Raw genomic sequence first — 27,441 nt, 5'->3', positions numbered from 1 at the left:
CACCGTGAGATCTGCAGGGCTATCCATAAATTCGAAAGAGTATGAGAGGATGAAGATCTCTTCTGAACAGCACGTTGCAAGGCATCGCAGATATGGTCATTAATGTTCAGGTCTGGGGAGTTCCGTGTGCAGCAGAAATATTTAAACTCAGAAGAGTGTTCCTGGAGCTATTCTGAAGCAATTCTGGAAGTGTGGGGTGTCACATTGTCCTGCTGGAAATGACCTAGTCCATCGGAATGCACAATGAAGATGAGCGGATGCAGCTGGTCAGACAGGATGCTTGCGTATGTGTTATCTGTCAGAGTCGTATCTAGACATATTGGGGGTCCCATATACTCCAAGTGCACAGACCCCACACCATTACAAAACCACCACCAGCTTTAACAGTCCCCTGCTGACATGCAGGGTTCATAGATTCATGAGGTTGTCTCCATACCTGTACACGTCCATCCGCTCGCTACAATTTGAGACGAGAGTCGTACGACCAGGTAACATGTTTCCAGTCATCGACAGTCCAATATCGATGCTGACGGGCCCAAGCGAGGCGTCAAACTTTGTGTCGTGCTGTTATCAAGGGTACACGAGTGTTCCTTCGACTCCGAAAACGATATCATTGATGTTTCGCTGAGTGGTTCGGACGCTGACAGTTGTTGATCGCCCAGCATTGTAATCTGCAGCAGTTACGAAAGGGCTGCAGTTCCGTCACAATGAAGGATTCTTTTCGGTTGTAGTTGGTCCCATCCTTGCAGGAACTTTTTCCGGTGGCAGCGCTGTCGGAGATTTGATGCTTTACCTGATTCCTGATATTGATGGCACACTAGTGAAATGGTGAAATGGGAAGATCTTCAGTTCATCGCTACCTCGGAGATGCTGTGTCCCATTGCTCGTGCACCGACTATAGCACGACGTTAAAACTTACTTAAATCTTGATAACCTCCAATTGCAACAGCAGTAACCGATCTAACAACTGCGACAGTCACTTGTTGTCTTATTTAGGCGTTGCCGAGCGCAGTGACGTATTCTGCCTGTTTATACAGGGTGTCCCAAAAGTCTTTCCCTGATTATATAAAATAATAACTCAGGCTAGAAGTAAGATACATATATGAAACTTGTGTTGAATTGTTTACAACTATCAAAGTTTTTTATGTTTTAGGTTCGCAGTACGTAATTAGTTAATGAGCTGCAGTGCCCAAGAAGCCATGTTAACCAATAAGGAGAAGGCACAGTGTGTCCTGTGGTACCATGAGACACGATCACCAACCACAGCGCAGACACACTTCCAGACAACATTTGGAAGGAATCCACCTAATGTATTAAAGCCTGGTATGAGAAGTTCAAGAACACAGGATCGGTTGCTGACCTTCCGAGGTCTGGTCGACCAAGAACCTCAGCAGACAGAGTGTAAAGTGTAAGGCAGTCTTTTTTGCGAAGTCCGAAGAAATCGGAGCGCATGGCCTCACGTGAATTACAGATGCCAAAAAGCTCTCTCCATGACATTTTACACAAACGTTTATTGTTTCCTACATACAAAGTGCAAATCGTTCAGGCCTTGTTGCCCAATGACAGTACACGTCGATATGATTTTGCGGTCGAAATGCTATCACGTATTGAGAACGATGATGGTTATCTCATACGAATTGCCTTTTCCGACAAAGCGACCTTTTTTGTCAGTGGAGTAGTGAATCGCCATAATGTGCGCATTTGGGGTTCACAACCCTCTGGCGAGGTCATGGAGTGCACCAGAGGCAGTCCAAAGGTGAATGTTTGGTGCTCGCTATTGCACGATCGATATATCGGGCCATTTTTCTTCGCTGAGGCTACCATCACATCTGGAGTGTATCTGGACATGTTGCAATTGTATGCTGTTCCTCAGCTGCTTCAGTATCATCCCAATGTCTTGCTTCAGCAAGACGGTGCACCGCCTCATTGGGGTTTGGACGTCCGTGCCTATCTCGATATGGCCTTTCCTGGGTGATGTATTGGTCCTGATGGGCCAACGGTTTGGCCTCCACCCTCTCCTGACATAACCCCATTTGACATCTTTTATGGGGTTATGTCAAGGACGAGGTCTACCGAACACGTGTACCAGATCTTGAAACTCTGCGTTAGTGGATAACCACAGTCGTTGAATCGATCCCTCCAGTGATGTTGGCTACTGTGTGGACGGAAACTGAATATCGGCTAGATGTGCTCATGTGGAAGTTTACTGATGTGTGAAAACTTTGATAGTTTGTAACCAATTAGACACCTACTTCTAGCCTGAGTTATCAATTTATGTAATCAGGGAAAGACTTTTCGGACTCCCTGTATATCACTGTATTTGAACACGCATGCCTATACCACTTTCTTTGGCGCTTCATTGTACGTTGAATGTGACGAGACGCGTGTGACGAGCACATAAGGCAGATAATAAGAATTGTCCGGCGTGCGTAGCAAGAGCCGTAGAAAGCGGCGGGACAGCTGGTGACTGCAGGGATTAGCAGGGGCGAGCCGCGGCCCGCACCCGTGGCTCCGGCGGGGCGGGTCGCGGAGTTGGCGCGTGGGTGCCGTGCTGGGAGCGGCCGCTTGGCCCGGTGACCCGCGAAGCGGCGAAGAGCCACTGTGCGCGGCGGGGTCACGCCTCGCGGGCCTCCAGCGGCAGCGGCTTTCTCCGCGGCTGCGGCTGCGGCTGCGGTGTCATCCCGGAATGCCACGACCCCGGGCCGCCGCCTCCGCCCGCCTCCAGGTCAGCCAGTATGCGGCCGCCGTTTTCTCCGCGATTCGCGCTGCTACTTCCACACACGTTCCCACTGCTACATTCTCCTCACAGGCTCCGTGGCTTCTAACCCACCGAGAGAGTCTGTGAAGCGACTGGCAGTTATGAACTGCAAACTTTCGACAGTCCTTCTGGTTCAGAGTTTCGTTTCTTTGCCTTTATTTATGTTTTGGCAAATTCCGGGATGGTTCGTGTCAATAGGCAAGGTCCCTTTCCTTCCCCATTCCTTTCTACGTGGACGTGTACAGTATCTGATCAAAAGTATGTAGGCACTCGCGTGTAATGCAGAACTGACCACTAGATGTCATGAGAGGGGGCCCGCCAGTATCAAGGCAGGCCGCGAGCATTCTACATCTACATCTACCTCTACATTTATACTCCGCAAGCCACCCACCGGTGTGTGGCGGAGGGCACTTTACGTGCCACTGTCATTACCTCCCTTCCCTGTTCCAGTCGCGTATGGTTCTCTGGAAGAATGACTGCCGGAAAGCCTCTGTGGCGCTCGAATCTCTCTAATTTTGCATTTGTGATCTCTTCGGGAGGTATAAGTAGGGGGAAGCAATATATTTGACACCTCATCCAGAAACGCACCCTCTCGAAACCTGGCCAGTAAGCTACCCAGCGATGCAGACCGCCTCTCTTGCAGAGTCTGCCACTTGAGTTTGCTAAACATCTCCGTAACGCTGTTACCAAATAACCCTGTGACGAAACGCACCGCTCTTCTTTCCATCTTCTCTATCTCCTCCGTCCACCCGACCTGGTACGGATCCGACACTAACGAGCAATACTCAAGTATAGGTCGAACGAGTGTTTTGTAAGCCACCTCCTTTGTTAATGGACTACATTTTCTAAGGACTCTCCCAATGAATCTCAACCTGGCACGCGCCTTACCAACAATTAATTTTATATTATCAATCCACTTCAAATCGTTCCGTACGCATACTCCCAGATATTTTACAGAAGTAACTGCTACCAGTGTTTGTTCCGCTATCATATAATCATACAATAAAGGATCCTTCTTTCTATGTATTCGCAGTACATTACATTTGTCAATGTTAAGGGTCAGTTGCCACTCCCTGCACCAAGTGCCTATCCGCTGCAGATCTTCCTGCAATTCGCTACAATTTTATAATACTGCAATTTCTCTGTATACTACAGCATCATCCGCGAAAAGCCGCATGGAACTTCCGACAATACTAGGTCATTTATATATATTGTGAAAAGCAATGGTCTCATAACACTCCCCTGTGGCACGCCAGAGGTTACTTTAACGTCTGTAGAGGTCTCTCCATTGAGAACAACATGCTGTGTTCTGTTTGCTAAAAACTCTTCAATCCAGCCACACAGCTGGTCTGATATTCCGTAGGCTCTTACTTTGTTTATCAGGCGACAGTGCGGAACTCTATCGAACAACATTCTGTTGTCAGTATTGAAACAGTAACAGCAGGATAACTCAGTGACATCGAGCGTAGACTGGTCTTTGGATGTCCCCTGATAAACAAATCAAGCACAGACATTTCAACCATCTTAAAGCAGCCCAAGTCGACTATTGGTGGGATTGTGAAGCATAAACGGGAAGGAAGAACCACAGCTAAACCAAGTTTGCCTGATGTACTGTCCGACGGCGACCACTGAAAATTGCTGACAGTGGTTGTAAAAAGTCGTATGAAATCAGCGGATGGAATCAGTCGTGCATTCAGAAGTGCTAGCAGCAGCATAGCTAAGGAGTTAGAAACAATGGGGCACAAAGACCAAGCAGGTCTTCGGAAGAAATACATTTCAGTTGTTAGTGCTAAGCGATGCTTGTGATGGAGTAAAGGGTGATGATGCTGGACAGTGTATGACTGGTAACGAGTAACTTGGTGCGATGAATCATGATATACCCTGTGGCAATCTGAAGGAAAGGTTTGGTTTTGGCGAATGCCTGGAGAACCTCACCTGCCATCGCGAGTAGTGCCAACCATGTAGTACGAAGGAGGCCGTGTTACAGTATGGGGGTATTCTTCGTGTTTAGGAAGTGGTCCCCCAATGTGCTGAAGAAGACGCCAAATGCGGAAGGATGTATATACACTTTACAGCACTGTATGTTTTGCATAGCAGAGGAAGGGTTCGGAGACGATAACTGGTTGCAAGGGTCTGACAATGCACCCTGCCATAGAAAAGCATCCATGAGGATGGACAAAAAGTCAGGTGGACTGGCCTGCCCAGAGAATCGATCTGGACCCAATGGAACACTTTTGCGATGACTTAGATAGTCGGCTCTGCTCGAGACCACAGCGTCCAACATTACTACCTTCTCTGGTTTCGGTATGGATCCCCTGATCAGATAGAGTACATCACATAATCGGTTACTAATCAATATATTCTCACAGAGAGTGTAGGATTGGCTAGAGGAATATTTGACTAATAGAACTCAGTGTCTTATACCGCACGGAATATGTTTCACTGGAAGAATAAGTGCAGATCTCATGTTTTCAGTGTAAAAAAATGGTTCGAATGGCTCTAAGCACTATGGGAGTTAACATCTGAGGTTATCAGTCCCCTGGACTTAGAACTACTTAAACCTAGCAAACCTAAGGACATCACACACATTCATGCCCGAGGTAGGATTCGAACATGCGACCGTAGCAGCCACGTGGTTCCGGACTGAAGCGCTTTTCAGTGTACGTATACGATACATCACACTAATTCGTTGACGATGTGATCCTAAGGGATTGGAGAAAGGCTTCGACGAAATTCACAGTTACGTACTGAATGGTTCCCTTCAAATGTAGGCGAATATTGAATGATGCGTAAAACAGAGAAAGAACCCTGTACTGGGTACAAGATTAGTGGTGGATATCTTAAGCATCTTAAATCGTGTAAGTATCTAGGGGCAACACTGACAAGCAATATTAAAGAAACGATCTTGCCAAGTCAGTATTACGGAACATGAAAGAGAGACTTTGATTTTTCATCAGAGTTGTGGGAAAATGTAAGGTTTCTGCGAAGGAAACTGACATATATGACGTTACTGCGACCAATTCTACAATACTGTTTGAAGATTAGAGTCATCATCAAGCAGCCATGGCAAATAACATTGAACGAATTCAGTGATGCGCTGCTAGGCTCCTAATGGGTCGGTATAGCACTGTAATCCATACGAAAGTCTAACAAAAATACTTGAGAAAATTAAATGGGAATCCTTGCAGGAAAGACGACATAGTTTTCACCAAACCCTGTTGAATAAGTTTAGGGAAACTTCACTTGGAGAAGACTGTGTGACTATTTTGCTGCCACTATCGTGTATATCGGGTAGCCGTCACGAAAACAAGGCGACAGCTTACAGACTGACGTTCTCAGAAATCGAATGAAATAGAAAGAAATCGATTACATTGGTACGGCCTGTCCTCAGCCATGCACTGTACAGTAGTTTGTGGAATGCACATGTTGATGAAGCTGTATACGGGATGTTAAACTCTAGCACTTCCTTCCTCTCCACCTTACTGGAACCTCTGATTTGAGGCAGAAGGAACTATGATTCATGCAGTCAGGAAATCCTCTCCCGTTGACTAAGGTTCAAAACGTTAGCCGCACGTCCCCTGACTACGGCGTTATGTCAACATTGGCACAAATATGAGTCGTCTTCTGTGGTACCCCAATAGTGGCAATCACCCGCCAATCTTCTGCTGCAAAGCAAACGTTCCAAAGCAAAGCAAGCAGTATACTCAATATACACGAGTGTTTCTCATTATACACGATCGATTTACTCTCTTTCACGTAGCCGACACACTTCCATTGTTCACGTTGTATCGTGGAAGTCAAACGCTTAGTCGCCTAATGTCGATTCAGCGTGACTCGGCGTACGTTCCTACAACCTACCACATCAGTATTCGACAAACCTCGAAATTTGAGTTAAAAGTTCTTGGAGTTATAATTCAATGAATCGGTAAAGTTGCCATGCAAATACATCTCGAGTTCTACCACACATAGCCGGCAAAGATTTTCAGGCACCCATGTTGAAAAAATAACTTCACAGTAGTACCCGCCGCCAGGGTAGCCACTACGTACCGTCGAAGAAGACTTGAGGATGTTCGTCAGTATCGATACTGGAAACTTGTTAGCGATGGGATGTTATTTAGGGATAAGCTTGCCCTGTACTTTGTAAGTTGAATAAATCTCGCATCGTCTTTAGAGACACGTAAAAGATCAACCAACCAGGTGAGACTGGGTGACGAACAGTTTCGGAGTTTGCCTTGGTACTTCTTAAAAGGCCTTAAATACGTATAGAACGCACCATTTACAGAATTGTTTACGAATTTTTCCTCTGGCGTCACTGAACCGTGAAGGTTACATTAGTTTGGGAAATTCTCGTAGGAAAGATTTCTTGAGGCCAGTAGGTGAACTCCATGTGTGGAATAGGGTCAATGAAAATAGGCCCCACAACCCCCACAACCATAACCAGAATAGATAGAATTATAATAGTAGCAACAACAACAACAGTATAAATGGCAACAAACAAGAATATGGAGCGTGATCAGAGAACCAACAGAGACAGGAGGGGCTAAAGAGGTTATGGAAATAGTTGTAGTCACAATTGCAGAGCCCAACACCAGTCAGAAAACGAGGGTCCGCCACAGTAAAGAGTTGAGCTGGAGTGGAACATAGGGGTAGGCCCCAAAAGCAGCAATAGGAGAACCAACATTATCACTAGAATAATAATTTTAATAATAATATGTAATGCAGTAAGTAGAGAGTAAATTATTACAATAAAAGTAGGAATAATGAATACCACGTTTGGTACGAGAAAGATATAAATCAGTGGAGAAAAAGAGAAAGGGACTCTAAATTAAAGTGGGTATGAGGTTTACCGGAATTTTGTACATAAAAGGAGCTGAAGAGGTATTATAAGTTAAGAAGTGTATGTAACGTGAATGTAAATGATATCTTGCCATTTTATGAATGGAAGGAACAAAGTAACGTCACCAATAATAAAGATGGAATCCCCAAAAAGCAGAAATCTGAGACTTGTAAATTAATAGGGACAGTAACTATTAGTAGCACAGAAAAAGTAGTAGGAGAGGAGGTTATAGAGAATAATTGCCATAAAAATACTAGTGAAAAGGAAGCATATGATCAGTGGGTAAGAAACTAATGTGTACAGGTGTAACTGACTATAGGGGGGGGGGGGGGGCAAAGGAGAATACATGCTAAGTAGAAATGAGAAAATTGAAGAAAGGTGTAATAATGAATTAGAGGAAAGTATTGAGGATATTCTCCAAGCTTTTGGTGAGGAGGAGGAATCAGTAGGTAATTCCTATGATCAAAGTGATAATAATGAAACTAGTAGCGGCGAGAGTGATGAGGCGGTAATAGAACAGAGTGTGTGGTGATAGTGCACACAATAGACAGGAAATGCAAGAGGAGTAATCCAATGGGTGTGATTCAAGTGAATACCAGTACGAGAATGATAAAATGAATAATGAAAGTGTTGGGTCGGAAGGGAAAAAATCAATAAGGAAACAATCGTGCTATAGCCCTTGCCACCCTGGCCCACACGATCGAAGAGGAAGATGGATACTCAAATAGCTTGATCTTTAATAAGTGTACAGTTATATGGTGTGAGTGAATATGCATTAAATAGATACTGGAATTGAAACAGCATGTATTTCTGAATCTGTGTGGAAACCAGTAACTGGTAAATATGAAATTCCAGTAATGTCTGTATCTGGACTTAAGAATTTGAGTGACACAGGAAAATTATGTAATCTTGTGAGGAAACAAGTCTTTTAAAACTGGTAACTGTTCGATGGAAAATGTGATTTTGGTAGTTGTTAATTTAATCATAAACATTATTATAGGCTCAGGCTAGACAAAGAGAAATTATTTCAACAAGAGGTGCATGAAGTAACTGAATGGCAGAAAGAAGAAAAGTTAGAAGTTATAGAAAGAAGTAAAAGCAAGTATAATAACCACATAATGTGTGTACAAAAAAAGGATAGTGGAAACAGAGTGGTACTACATGCCACAAAAGTGAATTCAATAACTGAAAGAGAGTGCAACAAACTGGATATTTTAGATGACATAATACAAAATTTTTATGTAATTAAGTATCTGAGCAGCATCAATTTAATAGTGGAACACTGGTAGATGCACTTGGCTAAAGAATATAGGGAATGTGCAGCTTTTTTATTTGGAACGAAATGGTACTAATATTGTGTAGTGCCATTTGACTAAAACATATCAGTATCCATATTTCTACAGGCTTTCGATAAAGTATTAGGCAATGAGCTGAGAAGCAAAATTACTGTATACATGAATGATATACTGAGAACGACGAAGAGTTGGGAGGAACACTAATTTGTTAAGATAAGTGTTTCAGGCCTTGCATAAAACAGGAATGACTTTACAATTAAGGAAATCTGGATTCGTGAAAAGTGAAATTATGTTTGTAGGATATCTAATAAGTAGTCAATGAATCACTGAAGACCATGAGAAAATTAGAGCAGTTAAAGAATTCCAGGTTCCCAAATGTAGAAGACATTTCTAGGATTATGCAGAATCTATCAAAAATTTGTGTGATATCAGACTTTTAATAGTCCAGCACTAAATTAATTAGAAAAGAAAAGTAAAGGCTTTATTTGGACAAAAGAGTGACAGGATTTTAACAGTTGAAACAAAATCTCAGTGAAGACGGATTTTGAACCATCAAGACTCAAGATTTCCATTTTGCTTAGAGACCAACACTGTGCATACGAATAAGGGGTACACTTATTGCAAATAGTTAATCAAGACGGGCATGAAGAAAGAAAATCCGTAGCATTTGCAAGCATAACTTTGAACAAGTGATAAAGGAACTACACCATTTCAGAAAAGGCAGCTCAAGTAATCATTTGGACATTTAAAAAATTTTACAACTTTTCGTGGGGACACAAAGTGATAGTGTATATAGACCCTCAAGCACTATCAATTTTTAACAAATGTTAGCTAGTACATACTAGACTGACATGATATTTGTTATACTTATAGCAAGTTGACATTGAAATAAACTATATGAAAGGTGAACAAAACATTTTATCAGATGCTTTGTTCAGGTTACCCTCAGAAATAAGACCAGAGGATGGAGTATTAGGAGAAGAGGGCTATAAGAGAATCTATTATACAAAAAAGTTTAAACACTGTAAAGAAATGAAACACGTTTGTAAAAATTTAAGAAAAGAACAAAATGAGGACCCATTTTCGGTACTAGTTGAGACAGAACTTAGGAAAAAAGTAATGTCAAGATACATAAATATTGCTGTTTTTTTAATGGACTATTGCTTAGAAGGAAAGAGAAAATATTTGATATTTGGAGAGCATGATGGCCAGAGGAAGATGTAGTAACGTTAACTGATTGTATCTATTTCAGTTATGGACATTGTGGCGTCAGTGTACCTCAAGAATATGTCTAGGAGAAAACGTATGACCTATGCGAGAAAATCAAAGTAAGTAATCAAAAGTGTAGGGGTCTGTTGCAATCTATGCCACCCGAAGAAGTGTTAGAAATCGTGGCTTTGGATTTCTATGGTCCACTACCAATGACGGCAGGAGGTTTTTGTTATATTCAAGTAGCAGTTGGTATATTTTCTAAGTTTATAAAGTTATACCCTCTGAGAAATGCCACAGGGAAAGCAGTCTTTGACAAGATTGGTGAAGACTATTTTGTAAAAGTAGGTAAACCAGGTGGCATACTATCATACAGTGGGTCTGAATTTACTTCCACGAAATGAAAATGCAATATGCAGGAACAAGCAGTTAAGGTATAAAGCAGCATATCATACCACAGGCAACCCAGCAGCGCTCTATGTGAGGGAGATAGGGAGGCTTTGTGGGACATTTTGTCATGACAGGCGTAGCAGTTAGGCAAAATATATATCTGACATAGGAAATATATTGGATAATCTGAGACACGAAAGCACAGGATTTAAAACCAATGCAATAATAATGGGAGAAAAAGAAGCTAACACTACAGAAGGGATATAACATTGGTAGGAAAGAAAGAGTTAGTAAAAGAGCATATTGAAAAGAAGATGTTGAAGCGTAAGAAAAGACATGATGAGAAAGGAAATTAACTAAAGTAGAGAAAGGGGATCCACGAAAAATCAAACCAAACTACTACAGTAATTTCTAAGTTTTTTTTTTGATACATACAAAGGTCCCTTTGAGATGGCTGACATACCTCATCCCAATACGTATTACTTATTATTTTCCTAAATCAAACAAAAAATATGGAGTATATAATATAACAGACTTAAAACTATCAAAAGAGGATATAGGAATGAAATGGTGAAAGATTAAATGAATGAAATGTACCAAAAGGAACATGCATTCGGTGTTTCGAACACCAGTAAGATACATTTGTTACTGTGGTAGTGTATGTAGAAAAAATATTGAAATAGCAATATTGCAGTAGCTTGTGTAATTAAGGGGATGAGAGAATATAAGGGCAGTATGAATAGTTTTTAATTATTATGCATGTATCGAAGGTATAATGAACTTGTTCCGACCAAGACAGATACAGATGAAAGGTTTATGCTAGGTACAAACAGTTATAGAAATATAATGTGACAATTACACTAATTAAGATGATATTTCATCTGGTGTATCTTTTATCAACCCATAATGAAATAGAGGAGCATATGTAATACGACAATCTCATATTAGACTAATTGTCACAAGAAAGAAGAAATCAAAATTTAAGTAGTGGCAACTCGTTCTGAGCTGCGGTTGCAAGCAGGGGAGATGTGTAAGCTCCTGACATCTACCCGTGTCAAACACGAGTCATACTAGAGTAAGCTACCAATGTCTAGACATATTGATTCCCAATATAGAGACATTATTGTGGATGATGTGGGTAACTGTGGTGGCGAAGCACGTTTCCCAGCGATTAGAGAGTGAGGGTGAACCACCTGCTGGCCGGATCTCAGAGGGCGCGTCCGCGCGGCGGAGCGCTGGCTGAGAACGCAGCCTGCAGAAGCCGCGTCGCTGTAGGTGTGGGGATTAGTGCGCCGACCGTCACGGGAGCGTCGCGGGATTTCTATTCAAATGAGCGGCCCGGCGACCGCTCCTCGCGCTTCTCCGGCAGCAGAACGTGTTTCTGCGGTCGCTCAGCCACTGTCCGCGGCGGAAAATCCCTGCAGTGTCGCCAGCGACAAGACGTGCCCAACCACGTCAGATTACCTCAGACCTTTCCAACAGCGTAATGCCACTCTTGTGAAGACTCCGCTAGAAGGAGCTAACTAAAGATCTGACATAACGTCTACTTGTGGCAACGACTGGCAGAGATCCTTGGTAGCTAAACTGAATTACCTTATTTCCATAACTTCTCCTCCTCAACTGATGATACTGTCTGAGCCCAATCCATGAAGCCCAGGGTACACTGCCTCATAAAATATTTGGAACTCCAGAAGATATGGTCGGATGTCAATGTAATTTCTTACACCTACACACCATCGGTGGGCATGTAAATAGTTAGAGTTGCAATTCTCTGACAAGTAGAGCTGCACACACGGTGCATTATTGTTGATCGTATTTAGTGTTGTTTCCAGGCCTGGTGGTGTACATGAGGTCGAGAATTACGTAAGATGTTAAGTGACCAGTACAAAGAATACGGAGATGCAACATACCAGTGTGAATGTGCAGAGGCTGAGTGGAGCCTCATTGTGCGTCTCCATTTATCCGGCTACTCGAATTTCGCTACATTTGCTACTGGATTCAAACTTCCTTGCAGACAGAATTCAGAAAATCGCTCGTGACGGAACAAAATCGACAGATGTAAAGGTAAGTTCCGAAATACCCCAAAAAAGTGTGTAAGGTCCGTTACTGTTCACAAGTAATATAAATGATCTAGTAGAGATCATCAGAAGCTCTGTAAGTCTCTTCGCGGGTATCGAATTACTGAATGACCCTCAGAGGGTTGATGGATAGTGCAGGCTCTGGCAGTTAACTCTGAACGTAAATAAATGCAATGTATTGCCCATAAATAGGAAAAGTAATCGATTACTATACAACTACACTATTGATGACAAACTGCAGGACACAGTATCTACCGTAAAATATCTAGGAGTAACTATCCAGAGCGACCTGAAGTTGAATAGTCACATAGAAAAAATAGTAGGAGAAGCAGATGCCATACTGACATTCTTAAGGAAATGTAAATCATCCATGAAGTAAAATGGTTCAAATGACTCTAAGAACTCTGGGACTTAACATCTCAGGTCATCAGTCCCATAGACTTAGAACTAAGTAAACCTAACTAGCCTAAGAACATCACACACATCCATGGCCGAGGCAGGATTCGAACCTGCGACCGTAGCGATCGCGCGGTTCCAGACTGTAGCGTCTAGAACCTCTCGGCCACACCGGCCGGTGCTCGGTCCTTCTCGGATGTACTCGGTAAGGTACGACATCTCATTTAGAAATCGTAACTGGTTGACTAAATTATCACAATATGCATGCGCGATAGTGCCCAAGATGCTTACCGAAACACAAAAAATCAACAGCGTCAGTGACAGTTGACAGTTTTCAGACTGAAGGCGAGGCTTTTCTCAATTGCGACAGGAGATGAATCTCGGGCTTATCACCATACTCTAGAGAGCAAACGACAATCAATGAAGCCATACCCATGCTACTTCAGCCAAAAAATTCAAAACTCAGTAAACTACGAGGAAAATCATGGTGTCAGTGTTTTCGGACAAATGGGGTTCTGCTCACTGATTTTTCGGAAAGATGTGAAATAATAAATGTTGCAAGATATTGTGAGGTCACGAAGAACCTTCGCAGAGCTATGCAGAACAAACGTAGTGGGATGCAGACAACTGGAGTCTGTCTCCTTCATGATAATTTGCGTCCTGGCACCGCTCATGCAACACAACAGTTGTTGACTTCGTTTGGTTGGGTTATTTTAAGCCACCCCTCTCACAGCCCCGATCGCGCACCTAGTGAGTAGCATCTGCTCACTAAATTGAAGAAAAACACATTGGGGGAAACACTTTTTCGACGACGACGAGGTGAAATTCAAAGTGAAGAACTAGCTGAAAAAGGAATGGAAGACATCTACGAAACAGGAATCAAAAAACTCGTCCCAAGGGCGAAAAAAATTATCGAGGTAAATGGTAATTATGCAGAAAAATAATGCAAGCTCTATACTACAATAAAGCACTCCGTCTTCAGGCCACAAGTGGCCCATCGGGACCATCCGACCGCCGTGTCATTCTCATATGAGAATGCGGATAGGAGGGGCGTGTGGTCAGCACACCGCTCTCCCGGTCGCTATGATGGTTTTCTTTTACCGGAGCCACTACTATACGGTCGAGTAGCTCCTCAATTGGCATCACGAGGCTGAGTGCACCCCGAAAAATGGCATCAGCACATGGCGGCTGGATGGTCACCCATCCAAGTGCCGGCCACGCCCGACAGCGCTTAAATTCGGTAATCTCATGGGAACCGGTGTACCCACTGTGGCAAGGCCGTTGCCCTATACTACAATAGACGTAACCTTAATTTCCAGATTAGCCTCGTATCCGCGAGTGGCGCCGATGTTCTTACTAAGTCACATGTGACTCTTTGCACTCCCTGTAACAGCTTAGACTCTAGTGGTTATGGCGTCTCAAAGAGAAAAGAGGCACACTCGGATGTCAACTCGGATTGATTACTGTTGGAGCGTTCACAGGTGGAACTTCGGTAAGGTAAGTGCTGACGTTATGTACGCACGTCCGAGGAGCGAATGGGAACACTGTCCTCGCAGTGATTTGGAAATTTTCCGTGGAGGCGGCGACGCCGATCTTGTCTGGCCTAGTCTCGTCTCGTCTCGTCTCCCAATTAGGAGGCCTGGCCTGGCCCTCCCTTGTCCTGCCCCCGGCGTCCCGTGTGAGAGTGACCGCGGCTGCTGGCACTGCGGCCGATGCGACCTCGGGGTCGGCCGACGCGGCTGTCAGCTTTCACAGCGCCTCACGCCAGCCCGTTGCACCTCCGCTCAGATCGGGCCAGCTCAGCTCGCTTGGCATTCTACAGCCGCTGAGGCTCTGTCGAGTGCTTAATTAGACCAGCCGCTGCCTGCACGCGAGACAAGCCGGCTGCGTGCACTCTCTCGCATCTCAAGTGAAGGCCGACGTCAACTGTGCTCAATAGCCTAAGGCTACTAGGTACGTGTTTAATTTCGTGGCTCAGAGGATAAATATCAGATTACAGTACGAAAAAGCCTGGGTTCTATTGTCGCCTTCCACTCTGGCAATGGTTGCTGAATGCGGAAAACTTGAGTCGTGGGCAAACTCTGCTATTAACTGGCAGTATGAGTCAATTTACAGGTCAGCGGAGGGGCAAATCCCATCTAAACCTGTCAATCCTGGTGAAGTTCTGGCGAGTTGAAACAAAGTTTCATTCTGGAGCTGGAGATCACAAACTACAAGGTGACTGTCGAACTCACGTCATCCCTCCTTTCGACCTGCCGTTATCGCGTGAGGGCGTACTCAGGGTTCAGGAGAGACTGGTATAGGCGTACCTCCTTAAGCTGCCGGTTGGGCCACACTTACTCGCGATTTGTTTGAAGAACATTCTAGCCAGTTTGAGTGAATGGTTTGGCCACCAGATTGCCCGTGACGAATCCCGTCGAACATGTATGATACATAATCGATAGGTCAGTTCGCCCACAAAACCCTGCACCGGCAACACATTCGCAATTATGGACGGCTATAGAGGCAACAAGGCTCAATTTTTCTGCATGGGACTTCGAACGACCATTTGAGTCCATGCCATGTGAAGCTACTTGGTTCTTCGAGGGAAATATTGGGAGGTATCCAGTGACTAATACTATTTTCTCTGCTATGGGTTTTATGATGGCTCTGAGCACTATGGGACTTAACATCTGAGGTCATCAGTCCCCTAGAACTTGGAACTACTTAAACGTAGCTAACCTAAGGACATAACACACATCCATGCCCGAGGCAGGATTCGAACCTGCGACCGTAGCAGTCGCACGGTGACGGACTGAGTGCCTTAACCGCTAGACCACCACCGCCGGCGGGTTTTATGAGTTGGTCAGTGAGGAGAAAACTTACGAATGATTTCTCTTTAGGGTTCCATGCCTCAATTGGTCATGATGGAACCGTTATTGGATTACTGTGTTGTCCGTCCGTGTGCCTCTCCTTTAGTTAAGGTGCCTTATCTCAGGAACTTGTAGAGGTATCAAATTGAAATTTATGTCAAATATTAAGCCTACAGCAGCGTGGGATTAGCCGAGCGGTCTAAGGGCGCTGCAGTCATGGACTGTGCGGCTCGTCTCGGAAGAGGCTCGAGTCCTCCCTCGGGCGTGTGTTTATGTCCTTAGGATACTTTAGGTTAAGTAGTGTGTAAACTTGGGGACTGATGACCTTAGCAGTTAAGTCCCATAAGATTTCACACACATTTGAACTAAGTCTACAGTCCATTGGCGATGTAAAAATATTGAGGTTCTAAGACAATGAAAGCAAAAGGTACTGCCATCTATGGTACATATTATGAGACACACTCATCGAAAGCACTTGAAGCACACTGTTTTCCATAGAACCGTTTCGAGACTGCAAAGAGTTCCACTACGCAAAGTGTCCCAGAAATGCAGCGACTAACGTCTAAGGGATGTGAGGCACATCGTAAGGAGTGAGAATTGCATAGGAAACCATGGCCACAAATGTCGTCGTATGCCTCTAGGAGGTGCTGTAGACTACACGAGAGAATTAGAGAGGAACGCCACTAGGTGGAGCTGTACACGGAAGTACTGGAAGGGAGTGTGAGGATTTGCTCAAGCGAGTGCGGGTCAGCATATGAGGCGCATACGAGGGGCGAGGTTTCAGGCATGCACTTAATACATGGAATAGCTGATTGCAACGAACGAGCTGCTGGACACATTTATCGAGAACGCTTCCCAGACAGACAACAACGGTACCACAGTTTTCTAGCACGTCTGTACCAAAACCTGTACGAGTACAGGTCGTTATGAACTGGCAGGTCTAGTGAGGGCAAGCCGCGATCGTCGCTTTCGGTCGCTGGGAAAGAAAATGTGTTGGATGCCGTGGAGACTAATCCAGGCACCAGCATACATATCGTTACCTCGGAGTTCATAATGTCTCGTAGCAGTGTCCAGTGATTTTTCAACGCCGAGTGTCGTTTCCAAATGGTGCAATTATTGAACCCCGATCCTGCTCGTGTGCGTTTCTCACAGTGGCTTGCAACAAAGTGGCCTAGATGTGCATTTCCCAGCTTATGTGTTGTTCACTGAAGAGGCCACATTCACGAAGGATAGTGCATTCAATCACCAGAACGAGCATTTGTGGCCAGCAGAAAATCCCCACGACTTGCAGCACCATGCGGCACAGCATCACTTCAAAGTTAATGTGTGGGCGAGTTTGGTCAGCGACTGCTTAGTCGCGCTGTACCTCTTACCAACCCGCTTGACCGCCGCACTCTATCAGATGTTTCCTGGCTTGCTTAAAGATGTTGCAGCAAATGCGAGGAGCAGATTGTAGTTCAACATGACTGGGCATGTCCTGACTTTGGACTGCCTGTTCATAGGCATTTGAACAGGTCATTCTTTTTTCGATGGATTGGGCTTGGTGGACTCGTCCCCTGGCTTCCACGCTCACCCGATTTATCGAGCCTTGATTTATTTCTGTGGGAGCCACGAAATATCTCATGTATCGCGATCTCGCGAAGTTTCAAATGGATCTCGTCGCAAGAATCGTCTGCGCAGCTGCTACAATTAAAGAAATTCCCGGTGTACTCGAGCGTGTCCGTGTCCGGCGGTCTATACTGCGTCGGTATCAGGCGTGCGTGGCGTACGATGATGCAAGCTTCGAGCATCTGTTGTAACATTATAGCTGTATTCATGTCAGAAGCCATGTGTACTAATTATGTCTCATTAATGTTTCGAATGAATCACTCTCTAGCTAGTTATCCAATTTTCGGGCTCTGCTACCCCTCACCGTTGAGTTTGTGCTCACAGATTCCTGTGTAATTCTCAGTCATTAACTGCCCTACGTCCCTTGGAAGTTTCTAGCATCCTTTCTGGGATACCCTGTATATATAAAGCCTCTGACTCCTAATCTGGCGCGGCGTCATATGTGATGGGTTGAACAAATACAAAACATACTGGACGGTATTATTGCTGCCAGTCTCCGGAAGATGGTCAAAGTCAATGGAAAACACCGTTGTATATTTCTAATATTTCATCGTAAGACGAAATATTATGAGCTCTGTCCTTTGCGAGGCTGAATCCCGTCTGCTGGCCTTGCTCATGACGCTCTAAGGAAAATGTAGCAAGCAGACGGATGCGGAATGATTATAGCGACAACGAGCAGTGAATGGGAAAATCCACTGACATAAGCGCCTACCTCCCGTTCCTCTCGCGTATGGTGCTCCAGAGGAATTATTGCATAAACGTTTCTGCCCCCGCAACAACGAATCTAATTTTTTCTTGGTGTCCCCAAGCAATGCGCAGAGGGGTACGAGCGAGGGGGCGCGGGGAGGGGGGGGGGGGGCGTTATAACACATACCACACACATCTAGTTTTCCTGTTAGTCGTATTTGTTATCTTAGTAAACTGATTCCATTTTTCCAATATGCTACCAGTGAACGCAAGTCTGCCAGGCACTTTATCTACAACAGAGCTTCTGCGTCGATCAATTCCATATCCGTACAAAGTGCAATTCGAGGACATTTGTACGCGCCAAATTTAATATTACTGAACATTTACAGAACTTTGAAATTTGATCAATACCTGACTGATTAGCTTAATTGCGTAACTTTTTCAGGTAGTACATTATTATGAATAAATGCGTAATTTGGGGAAAGTCGGAAGCTACTATTAATATTGTGTGCCAAGTTATTGACATACAACATGAATAACAACGGTCCGAACACAGTTCCCTGAGGTACGCCTGAAGTCAACTTCTGCCTACCAGGAAACAAGATAATCCCCAGTCCAGTCAGATCTTTATTTCGTTAGTAAGTGTTGATATGGTTTTGTATCAAACTGTTTTCGGAAGACAAGAAATAGTGCATCTACCCGACTGCCACGATCCCTTGCGTTTCAGGATGTCACCTAAGAAAGAGCGAGATGAGTCGTACATAGCAGATATTTTCAGAATCGTTGCAGTAATGTTTACTTGATCGCAACCTGTCCGCTCGCAGTGGGAAGGTATTTATAGTGTTTTCCTACCTGTTCCTGCCGCTGCACGCAACGCTGCACGGTTATCCCCCTCCGTGCACCGCGTTACCTGTTTTAAAGGCGCCGCCGGCGCGTGTTGCTCAGCGAGAGAGCGGAGGTTAGCTAGGTGAGGAGAGGAGCTTTTAAAGCGCACCCAGTGACCCAGAGAGCCGCTCAGCTGGTCGCGGGATCGAGCCCCGGCTCGCTTCGGCTTCTCTTTGCATTCCTTCCTGAGTCAGAGCAGGCGCTGCTGTCTCATCAAGGTCACGGCCGGTAGCCGCCGTCTGATTCACTGGCGCGCATATCTCATTCTACGCTAACGATACCTCCGCCTGTACTTACTTTCACCTCTACTGCACCGAAGCAAATCGGTATTCACTGCGAGGAGGTAAGAGATTTCTCTGAGGCGCTACTGCTGACAACAGTCTCTTTACTATGTCGTGTCTGGAGCGTAATCACTGTTGTAAATATTCAGATACAGTGAGTGCGGTGGAACGGAGCTCTTCCTGCACACCTTCCTACGTAGGTGGGTGGATTCCTCTCCGTGAATATCTTCAACAGATGTCGTCGTTTAACTAGTGTTAGACAATTTAACCAAGTAGCCATAACATTCCCTTACATGTACTGTCTAAAGACACATTTGATAATCACTATCATAGCAGTCATCGTTGTAACGAAGGAACACAAGACTGCAGTCTTACTACAAGTAACAAAATACATACATCAAAAAAGTTTAGCATTATCCCGGTTCCCAGAACTCCTGAAAATAGACGTTGACTGTGGATATTGCATCACAGACACAGTCCCTGTGACTGTTCAGAAATGTCACTAAACTCGTGCAAAGATGTAAACCACCATGCATGAGAAGCGTCCACGGAGAGGTCCGACAGGCGAGAGGTCCGGCAGGCGATCAGTTCCAGTCATTCCACCAGGAAGGAGGTACACGACTCGTGTTGTCTATAGTTCAACCATGCCTAGACGGTCAATACCGCGGTTCGATAGCGTCCACATTGTTACTTTGTGCCAGGAGGTGCTCTCAACAAGGGAAGTGTCCATTCGTCTCGGTGTGAACCAAGCGATGTTGTTCGGACGTGGAGGAGATGCCGGGAGAAAGGAGCTGTCGATGACATGACTCGCTCAGGCCGCGCAAGGGCTACTACTGCAGTGGATGACTGCTACCAACGGATTATGGCTCGGAGGAACTCGGACAACAACGCCACCCTGTTGAATAATTCTTTTCGTGCAGCCACAGTACGTCATGTTATGAGTCAAACTGTGAGCAATAGGCTGCATGATGCGCAACTTCACTCCCGACGTGTATCGCTAGATCCATCTTTGCAGCGACGACACAGAGTAGCGCAGTACAGATAGGCCCAGTAACATGCCGAATGGACCGCTCGTAATTGCATTACGATCTCTTCACCGATGAGTGTCACATATGCCTTCAACCAGCCAATCGTCATAGACGTGTTTGGTGGCAACCCGATCAGGTTGAACACCTTAGACACACTGCCCAGCAAATGCAGCAAGGTGTGATGTTTTGGTGCGGCGTTGTGTGGGGCCGACGTACGCCGCTGGTGGGTAGGCGCCGTAACGGCTGTACGATACGTGAATGCCGTACTCCGACCGATAGTGCAACCACATTGGTGAGGCATTCGTCTTCATGGACGACAGTTCGCACCCCTATCGTGCACGTCTTGTGAATGACTCCTTTCAGGATAGCGACATTGCTGACTAGAGTGGCCAGCATGTTCTCCAGACATGAACCCTGTCGAACATGCCAAGGATAGATGGAAAAGGGCTGTTTATGGCCGACGTGACCCACAAACCACTCTGAGTGATCTACGCCGAATGCAATGCAAGAAAATGGCTCTGAGCACTATGGGACTTAACTTCGAGTTCATCAATCTCCTAGAACTTAGAACTACTTAAACCTAACTAACATAGGGGACATCACACACATCCATGCCCGAGGCAGCATTCGAATCTGCGACCGTAGCGGTCGGGCGGCTCCAGACTGCAGGGCCTAGAACCGCACGGCCACCCTGGTTGGCACATCAATGCAAGAGGACGGTGTGCACAACCACCTCTGAAGGTCTCGATGTATGGTGGTACAACATGCAATGTGTGGTTTTCATGGGCAATAAAAAGAGCGGAAATTATGTTTATGTTGATCTCTATTCCAATTATCTGTAAAGGTTCCGGAACTCTCGGAACCGAGGTGACTCAAATCTTTTTTTTATGTGTGTATTTCAGCGTGAAAATGTGAGCAGTTATTACCATACATGCTTGATTCGATTGCACCTTCTTCAAAGCGACCTGGATTATGTAAATATCTATTTTCTGAATTTCTTCAAAAGAAAGCGCCGAATCTTTCGTCGGAAATGTTTTCTCGCCACATAAGAGCCACTTTAGTATTTTGCGTAACCTTTATAGTAGCACATGAGCAATATAAATTTATCGAATTATCGTCTGGAATACCCCATAGGGGTCCAGTCACCCGAATTAGAAGAGTTTTCTTTACTCGTAGCCGTTGAGCACCTTTCTTGCTTTCTCTGATGTGCGATTATGTGATGTAGGTTGTCGGTTTTGACCAAAAGCAGGCTTCCACTGAGGTTGGTTGTTATCTTCATTAAAACAGGTTTCCAGATACGTGACCACTGGCCTGTGTCCAACCAGGTGAGATGACGTCTTCTCGTCATCATAGAACTATGCATATGGTTTTGCCCGTATCTCGTTGACATGGTTACCTAGTAGGTTATAAACTAAATTTTCTATCACTGTCATGATGATGATGATGGCAACTTGCTCTACTTGCGTGATCACTCCCCTAGGAATGTTTGATTGAAGATGTCGTGTTTCTGATAGTGGTCATGGGAGTGCAATGGTCGATACTCTTTTTCGTGGGCGAGCAACTTAAATGCATTACGTTTATTCCTCCTAAACACACCGAACGGACAATTTATATAGCACCTTTGTGCTGTACTGAGTCTATGCTGCATCTCAAACACTTTCACCATATTGTGCAACAGTGTATATATTGTGTATTAAGCCGGGGACCTAGAAATGACAGAGAGGCTTCGTCTCGCTGTATCCCTCAGTGGTTCAGAACCCAACAACAGGCCACAGCAGTCCACCCACCCCACCGCCGCCCCAAACAAACCGAACCCAGGGTTATCGCGCGGTTCGGCCCCCAGTGGACCCTCCCCCTCCCCCCCCCCCCCTCCCCACGGAACGTGTCATACCAGACGAGTGTAGCCCTAAATTGTTACGTGGTAGTGTAATTATGGTGTACGCGTACATGGAGACTGTGCAGCAATCGTCGACATAGTGTAACTGAGGCGGAATAAGGGGAACCGCCTTAAAAACCATTCACAGACTGGCCGGCACACCGGACCACGAGACTAATCCACCGGGCGGATTCGTGCCGGAGAATGGCACGCCTTCCCGCAAGGGAAGTAGCGCTTAAGACCGCGCGACTAGCCGGGCGGGCTTACGTGGAACTGTACTTCCACATGACGCCGCATCGAAGAGCAAAGGTAGGTTTCAAACACCCTATACCAGTAACAAACGGACTATCGCTTTACTTACTTATTGGTGTTCGTATCCAGCACTCCATAAGCCACAGCAATGTACCGTAGAAAATTAATTTCTCTGACGTTAGTATTTTTATTTTTACATGACACCCATCTGAAGCACATGAACAATCTAAGAGTACAAATCGAGTACGAGGGTAAGAAATTAGAACGGGTTATTTTCTGAACGGAGAAATAATGTTTAGAACAACGTTAAGGTGACGCACTCACAATCAGACGAACTTCATTCAACCAGGAATTGAAACAGCAAAAACTTTACTTTATATTGGCATATATGTGAAGACGATTAAACAACATATAATACGTTTCTCTTAGACTGCAGTATAGATCCATTGTTGTTAGTGACTGTCCAACGCTTGTTAATCTCTTCAGACTCTAATTCTAGTAATTAGCCACTGACGTCTTCGAACACCGAAATTCGATTGTAACGACAATTTCTTTCCGACATAAAAAATCAGCAGTAGTGGCAAGTACTGACAGAGCTATGGTATGCAGCAGCTAGCAGTGAAATTACAATACCTAATTAAAGATTGGTGATACTTCCAAGAGCGTTTCGACGTCTGTATCCTCCGCCCCCTTCTCTACATGATACGTTCTTGGGTGCAGATGATATCTATAAAAACAGATCGTTTTTCCAACTGTTGTAGTGCGAATTCTTGTTCGCTGTTTCCAAGACTATATCACTGTGTTACAATTATTCTTCAGTTCGGTGACATATAGTGTTGATATCCAACGTAATGCTCCAAAAAGTATTATCTGTTTTTTATATATATCTAATGGGACTTAACTGCTAAGGTCATAAGTCCCTAAGCTTACACACTACTTGACCTAAAGTATTATCCACAAGCATGAAGTGTCTACTGAACACTTGATCGTTTCTGAAATAGACTCCATGGCAAACGATCATAATTGTCTTTTATAAAAGTTATACGTATAACAGTTGATCATTATTATACTTATCTGAAATGAAAGCCCCGATAACACTAACGGTTTATCGTAACATCTTAGTTACACCTGAATTACGGATTTTCTTTCCCTAGCAGTGAATGATGCTTAAAGTCTGTAACTGTATCCTATGGTTGACAATTAACGATTGGTTTCCTGGTAATAGCGTTTCTTGCGTCACGTAAAGGATGAGTATGGATTAGGACAGAATGACACGCCATCTGTTCTCGAAAATCGATAAGCTGTCGCCTGCTCTTACTACGGAAAGTTTACCATCAGCCATATTCCATGTTCTTGCGGCGAAATACTGTATGGAATAATGGAGAACACTGACGTACAGCGTGATGACGAGGAATGTATAACACAGAGTGTCATCCCTTAACATTAGTTGAAATTTCTACCATATCATAGAACCCGAGCCCAGTGTTACGACGCTACTTCTATTTTGCGTCTTTAGTCGCGAATGTACGCACTAACGTTGTCTGCTTACATCCCGCCAGAGCAATTCCCGTGACAAATTGCCAAATACCTAAACTAAAATAATACAATGATCAATATTAACTCACTAAAAATCATTAGTGTTCTCGAACATTTAGAAAAGAGAGTGTTCGCTTTACTTCTACACCACGAGTAAAGTGACGAATAGGTAAGAGTTACAGTGGAAATACAAGCAGCGGACTCAATGAACCTCACAGTTAGCCTTGTACGACATTCCGTGAGTACGTGATCTCCATAGAGGGAACCGACGGACTGCTATAAGCAAATGGACATGTGAAATGCTGTTTGTAATTAATTAATGCGCGGAGCTTTACTTGGTAACCTAAGCCACTAAAGTCATCATCTGTCAAACGAAATAACATGTAGTACAAACAAGAATAAGTAGAGAAAATTGTGAAGAAACGACTAGCGTAACTGATTAACACTGAACTACCGTAGTTTACTTTTCTACCTTTTAACGTCTCGTTGACATTAGGTTCATAACTGAGGGAATACTATTTGATTTGGATGAGGATTAGAATGAACTGGTTGTGACTTGGTATCTACCCCTGCATGCAACTACTATAGATCAGAATCTGAATATATTGCTCACCAAATACGAGTCTCCCTCTAGCGAGATAAAACAGAAAATACTTGTTCACTTTTTATTTACTTATCTATTTTTATTTAGCCTCTGGACATCATTCAACCAGCCTTTAAGAACTGAAGTTAGAATTCAGAGTGTTCTGTGAATTACTTCCTTATATCTTTAAGCGATACAGTATGTAAACCCTGAATCTGAGGTCTTGTATGAATTATTTCATGGATGCACATGGTAACTGTACATTTAAAATCCATTTTTACTTACAACTAAAGACTCTAATCATCACTAATCTCTGTTTTATGAGCCTGTAATGGTACCTCCTAACAACAGAAACAGCATGAGGTTGTAAGTTGCTATATTTCAGGTTCATCGAGTGGCTGATGACGCATTCACTATGCTCAACTTTTACTATATGTATCTGAATTTCCACTGATAGTAATTTCCAGCATCTCTCTTCCATTAATACTCAAAAATCCCTGAAAAGCGAATGCCTGTCAGCCCATTCAGCTGCTTGTGAGTTTATAAAATGATGCTTCTGATACTTATTTGCATTTTTTTATATGTATACCCTTTCTGGCGATGGTGTTCAGTTAAAAATTTGTCAGCATTTTTGGGGATGTTTTGTCTTCTGGATCATAATATACTTCCTCGTGGCTTTTTGCAGTCTCCAGTTTGTTTCTATTATCTTCCCATTCGCAGAGATCGTATTCAGCATTCTTCCAGTTTCTCTAGGAACCACATTTTGCAGCTGTTAGTGTCTTTCGGGAAGTAAGTTCGTGAGTTGATCTAGGAAACACTCACTAACATCAATGACATTAATATTATTTATTGTATATGTTCCCCATATTTTCCTCACAACAGAGACAAACAGTGGGAGCGGATGGGGGGTGGGGGGGGGGGGGGTTAGGAGTTATTCGACTTCTCACAGGAAAGGACTGAGTCCGGGGAAGGGATGAACTGGTTCTCAATAGTGCGTATGCGCCCAGTTTTCGCAGAAAGGACCTGTTTTCCAAAATGTTATCGTGGTCAGTTCCGGCGATAATCCACTGCAGCTGGCACAGCACCACCGGTCTACACAGCATTTCCATGTGATTATTTAAGCATGAAATTTCGCTTGCTGTTTGCACATCAAAAAGAACTGCCTACCGGCGCCACCCTAGCCACGTAAGAAAGTTCACTGCTTTCCCTCCAGTTTACATACCGTCTACTCAAGTATCGTTCCACCACCAGACATCGAGCAAAAGATGCTGTCCAACACTTCGGTACCACTACCAATCTAACGAACCGTAACATGCATTTCTCTATAGCTTGAGCGGGACTTTTCTGTTGCCTTCCGCTAATTTGACGTGAAGAATGGACATCGCCGTTGCTAGGGTAGCTTGCGTGCCTCAGCCATACAGACAGCCCCACCGTTGGTACAACAACTTCGGAGGGGTGTCTGTTGAGAGGCCAGAACAACATATGGTTCCTGACGAGGAGCAGCAGCCTTTTCAGCGTTGCAGGAGCAACAGTTCGGATGATTGATTTGGCCTTGTAACATCAACCAAAACGGCCTTGCTGTGCTGGTATGGCGAACAGGTGAAAGCAAGAGGAAACTACAGACGTAATTCTTTCCGAGAGCATACAGCTCTGCTGTATGGTTAAATGATGATGGCATCCTCTTGGGTAAAATGTTCCGGAGGTAAAATAGTTCCCCATTCGTATCTCTGGACGGGGGGCTACTCAAGAGGATATCGTCATTAGGAGACACGAAATTGCTGTTCTGCAGATCGGAGCGTGGAATGTTAGATCCCTTAATCGGGCAGGTAGGTTAGACAGTTTAAAAAGGGAAATGGATTGGTTGGAGTTAAATATAGTGTCAATTAGTGAAGTTCGATGGCAGCAGAACCATACTTTCGGTCTGGTGAATACAGGATTACAAATACAAAATCAAATAGGGGTAATGCAGGAGTAGGTTTAATAATGAATAAGGAAACAGAAATGCGTGCAAGCTACAACGAACAGCATAGTGAAGGCATTATCGTGGCCAAAATACAGGCAGGCACGAAGCCCACGCCTACCACGGTAGTACAGGTTTCTACGCCAATTACCTCTGCAGATGATAAAGAGATCGAAGAAATATGTATGATGAGATAAAAGAAATTATTCAGCTAGATAAGGGAGAATAAAATTGAATTGTTATGAGGGATTGAAATTCGATAGTATAAAAAGGAAGGTTAGGAAAAATTGTAGGTGAACAGGGATTGGGGGAAAGAAGTAAAAGAGGAAACGGCATGGTAGAATTTTGCTCAGAGTGTATTTTAATCACCGCTAACACTTCATTTAAGAATCATGAAAGAAGCCTATCTACGTGGAATGTTACAGATTGATTACATAATAGTAAGACAGAGATTTTCGAATCAGATTTTAACTTGTAAGAAATTACCAGAGGCTCATGCAGACTCTGGCCAAAATTTATTGGTTATGAATAGTACATTAAAGCCAAAAAAACTGCGAAAAGGTAGGAAATTAGGTAGATGGAACCTGTAAAAGTTGAAAAGACCAGAGGTTGTTGCGTGTTTCAGAGCGGGCATTAGATAACGATTGACTAGAGCAGTGGAAGGGATTACAATAGAAAACGTATGGGTAGATTTGAGAGATGAAATAGTGAAGGCTGCTGAGGATCAATAAGATAAAAAAGACAAGGCTTAATAGAAATCCATGGATAATGCAGAACATATTGAATTTAATTGATGAAATAAAAAAATTAAAAAATACAGCAAATGAAGTAGGTGAAAGGGACAACAAACACCTAAAAATGAAACTGGCAGGAGGTGTAAATGGCTAAGCAGGATCGGCTAGAGGACAAATGTAAGGATTTAGAAGTGTA

General features: G+C 44.1%; 1 protein-coding gene across 1 annotated transcript in view; it reads right to left on the bottom strand.

The window, feature by feature from the left end:
* Window positions 1-2,614: 2,614 nt before the first annotated feature.
* Window positions 2,615-27,441, bottom strand: part of LOC126335957 (protein drumstick) — a 29,063-nt gene continuing 4,236 nt past the window's right edge. The window contains exon 2 of the mRNA XM_049999433.1: window positions 2,615-2,768. Coding sequence (XP_049855390.1) covers window positions 2,615-2,768 — 154 coding nt within the window. The remainder of the gene's footprint in view (window positions 2,769-27,441) is intronic.

Source organism: Schistocerca gregaria, chromosome 2 (genome assembly GCF_023897955.1).
Source record: "Schistocerca gregaria isolate iqSchGreg1 chromosome 2, iqSchGreg1.2, whole genome shotgun sequence".
NCBI classification, from domain to species: domain Eukaryota; kingdom Metazoa; phylum Arthropoda; class Insecta; order Orthoptera; family Acrididae; genus Schistocerca; species Schistocerca gregaria.
The sequence above is the reverse complement of the archived record's forward strand: the minus strand, read 5'-3'. Positions and strand labels throughout refer to the sequence as shown.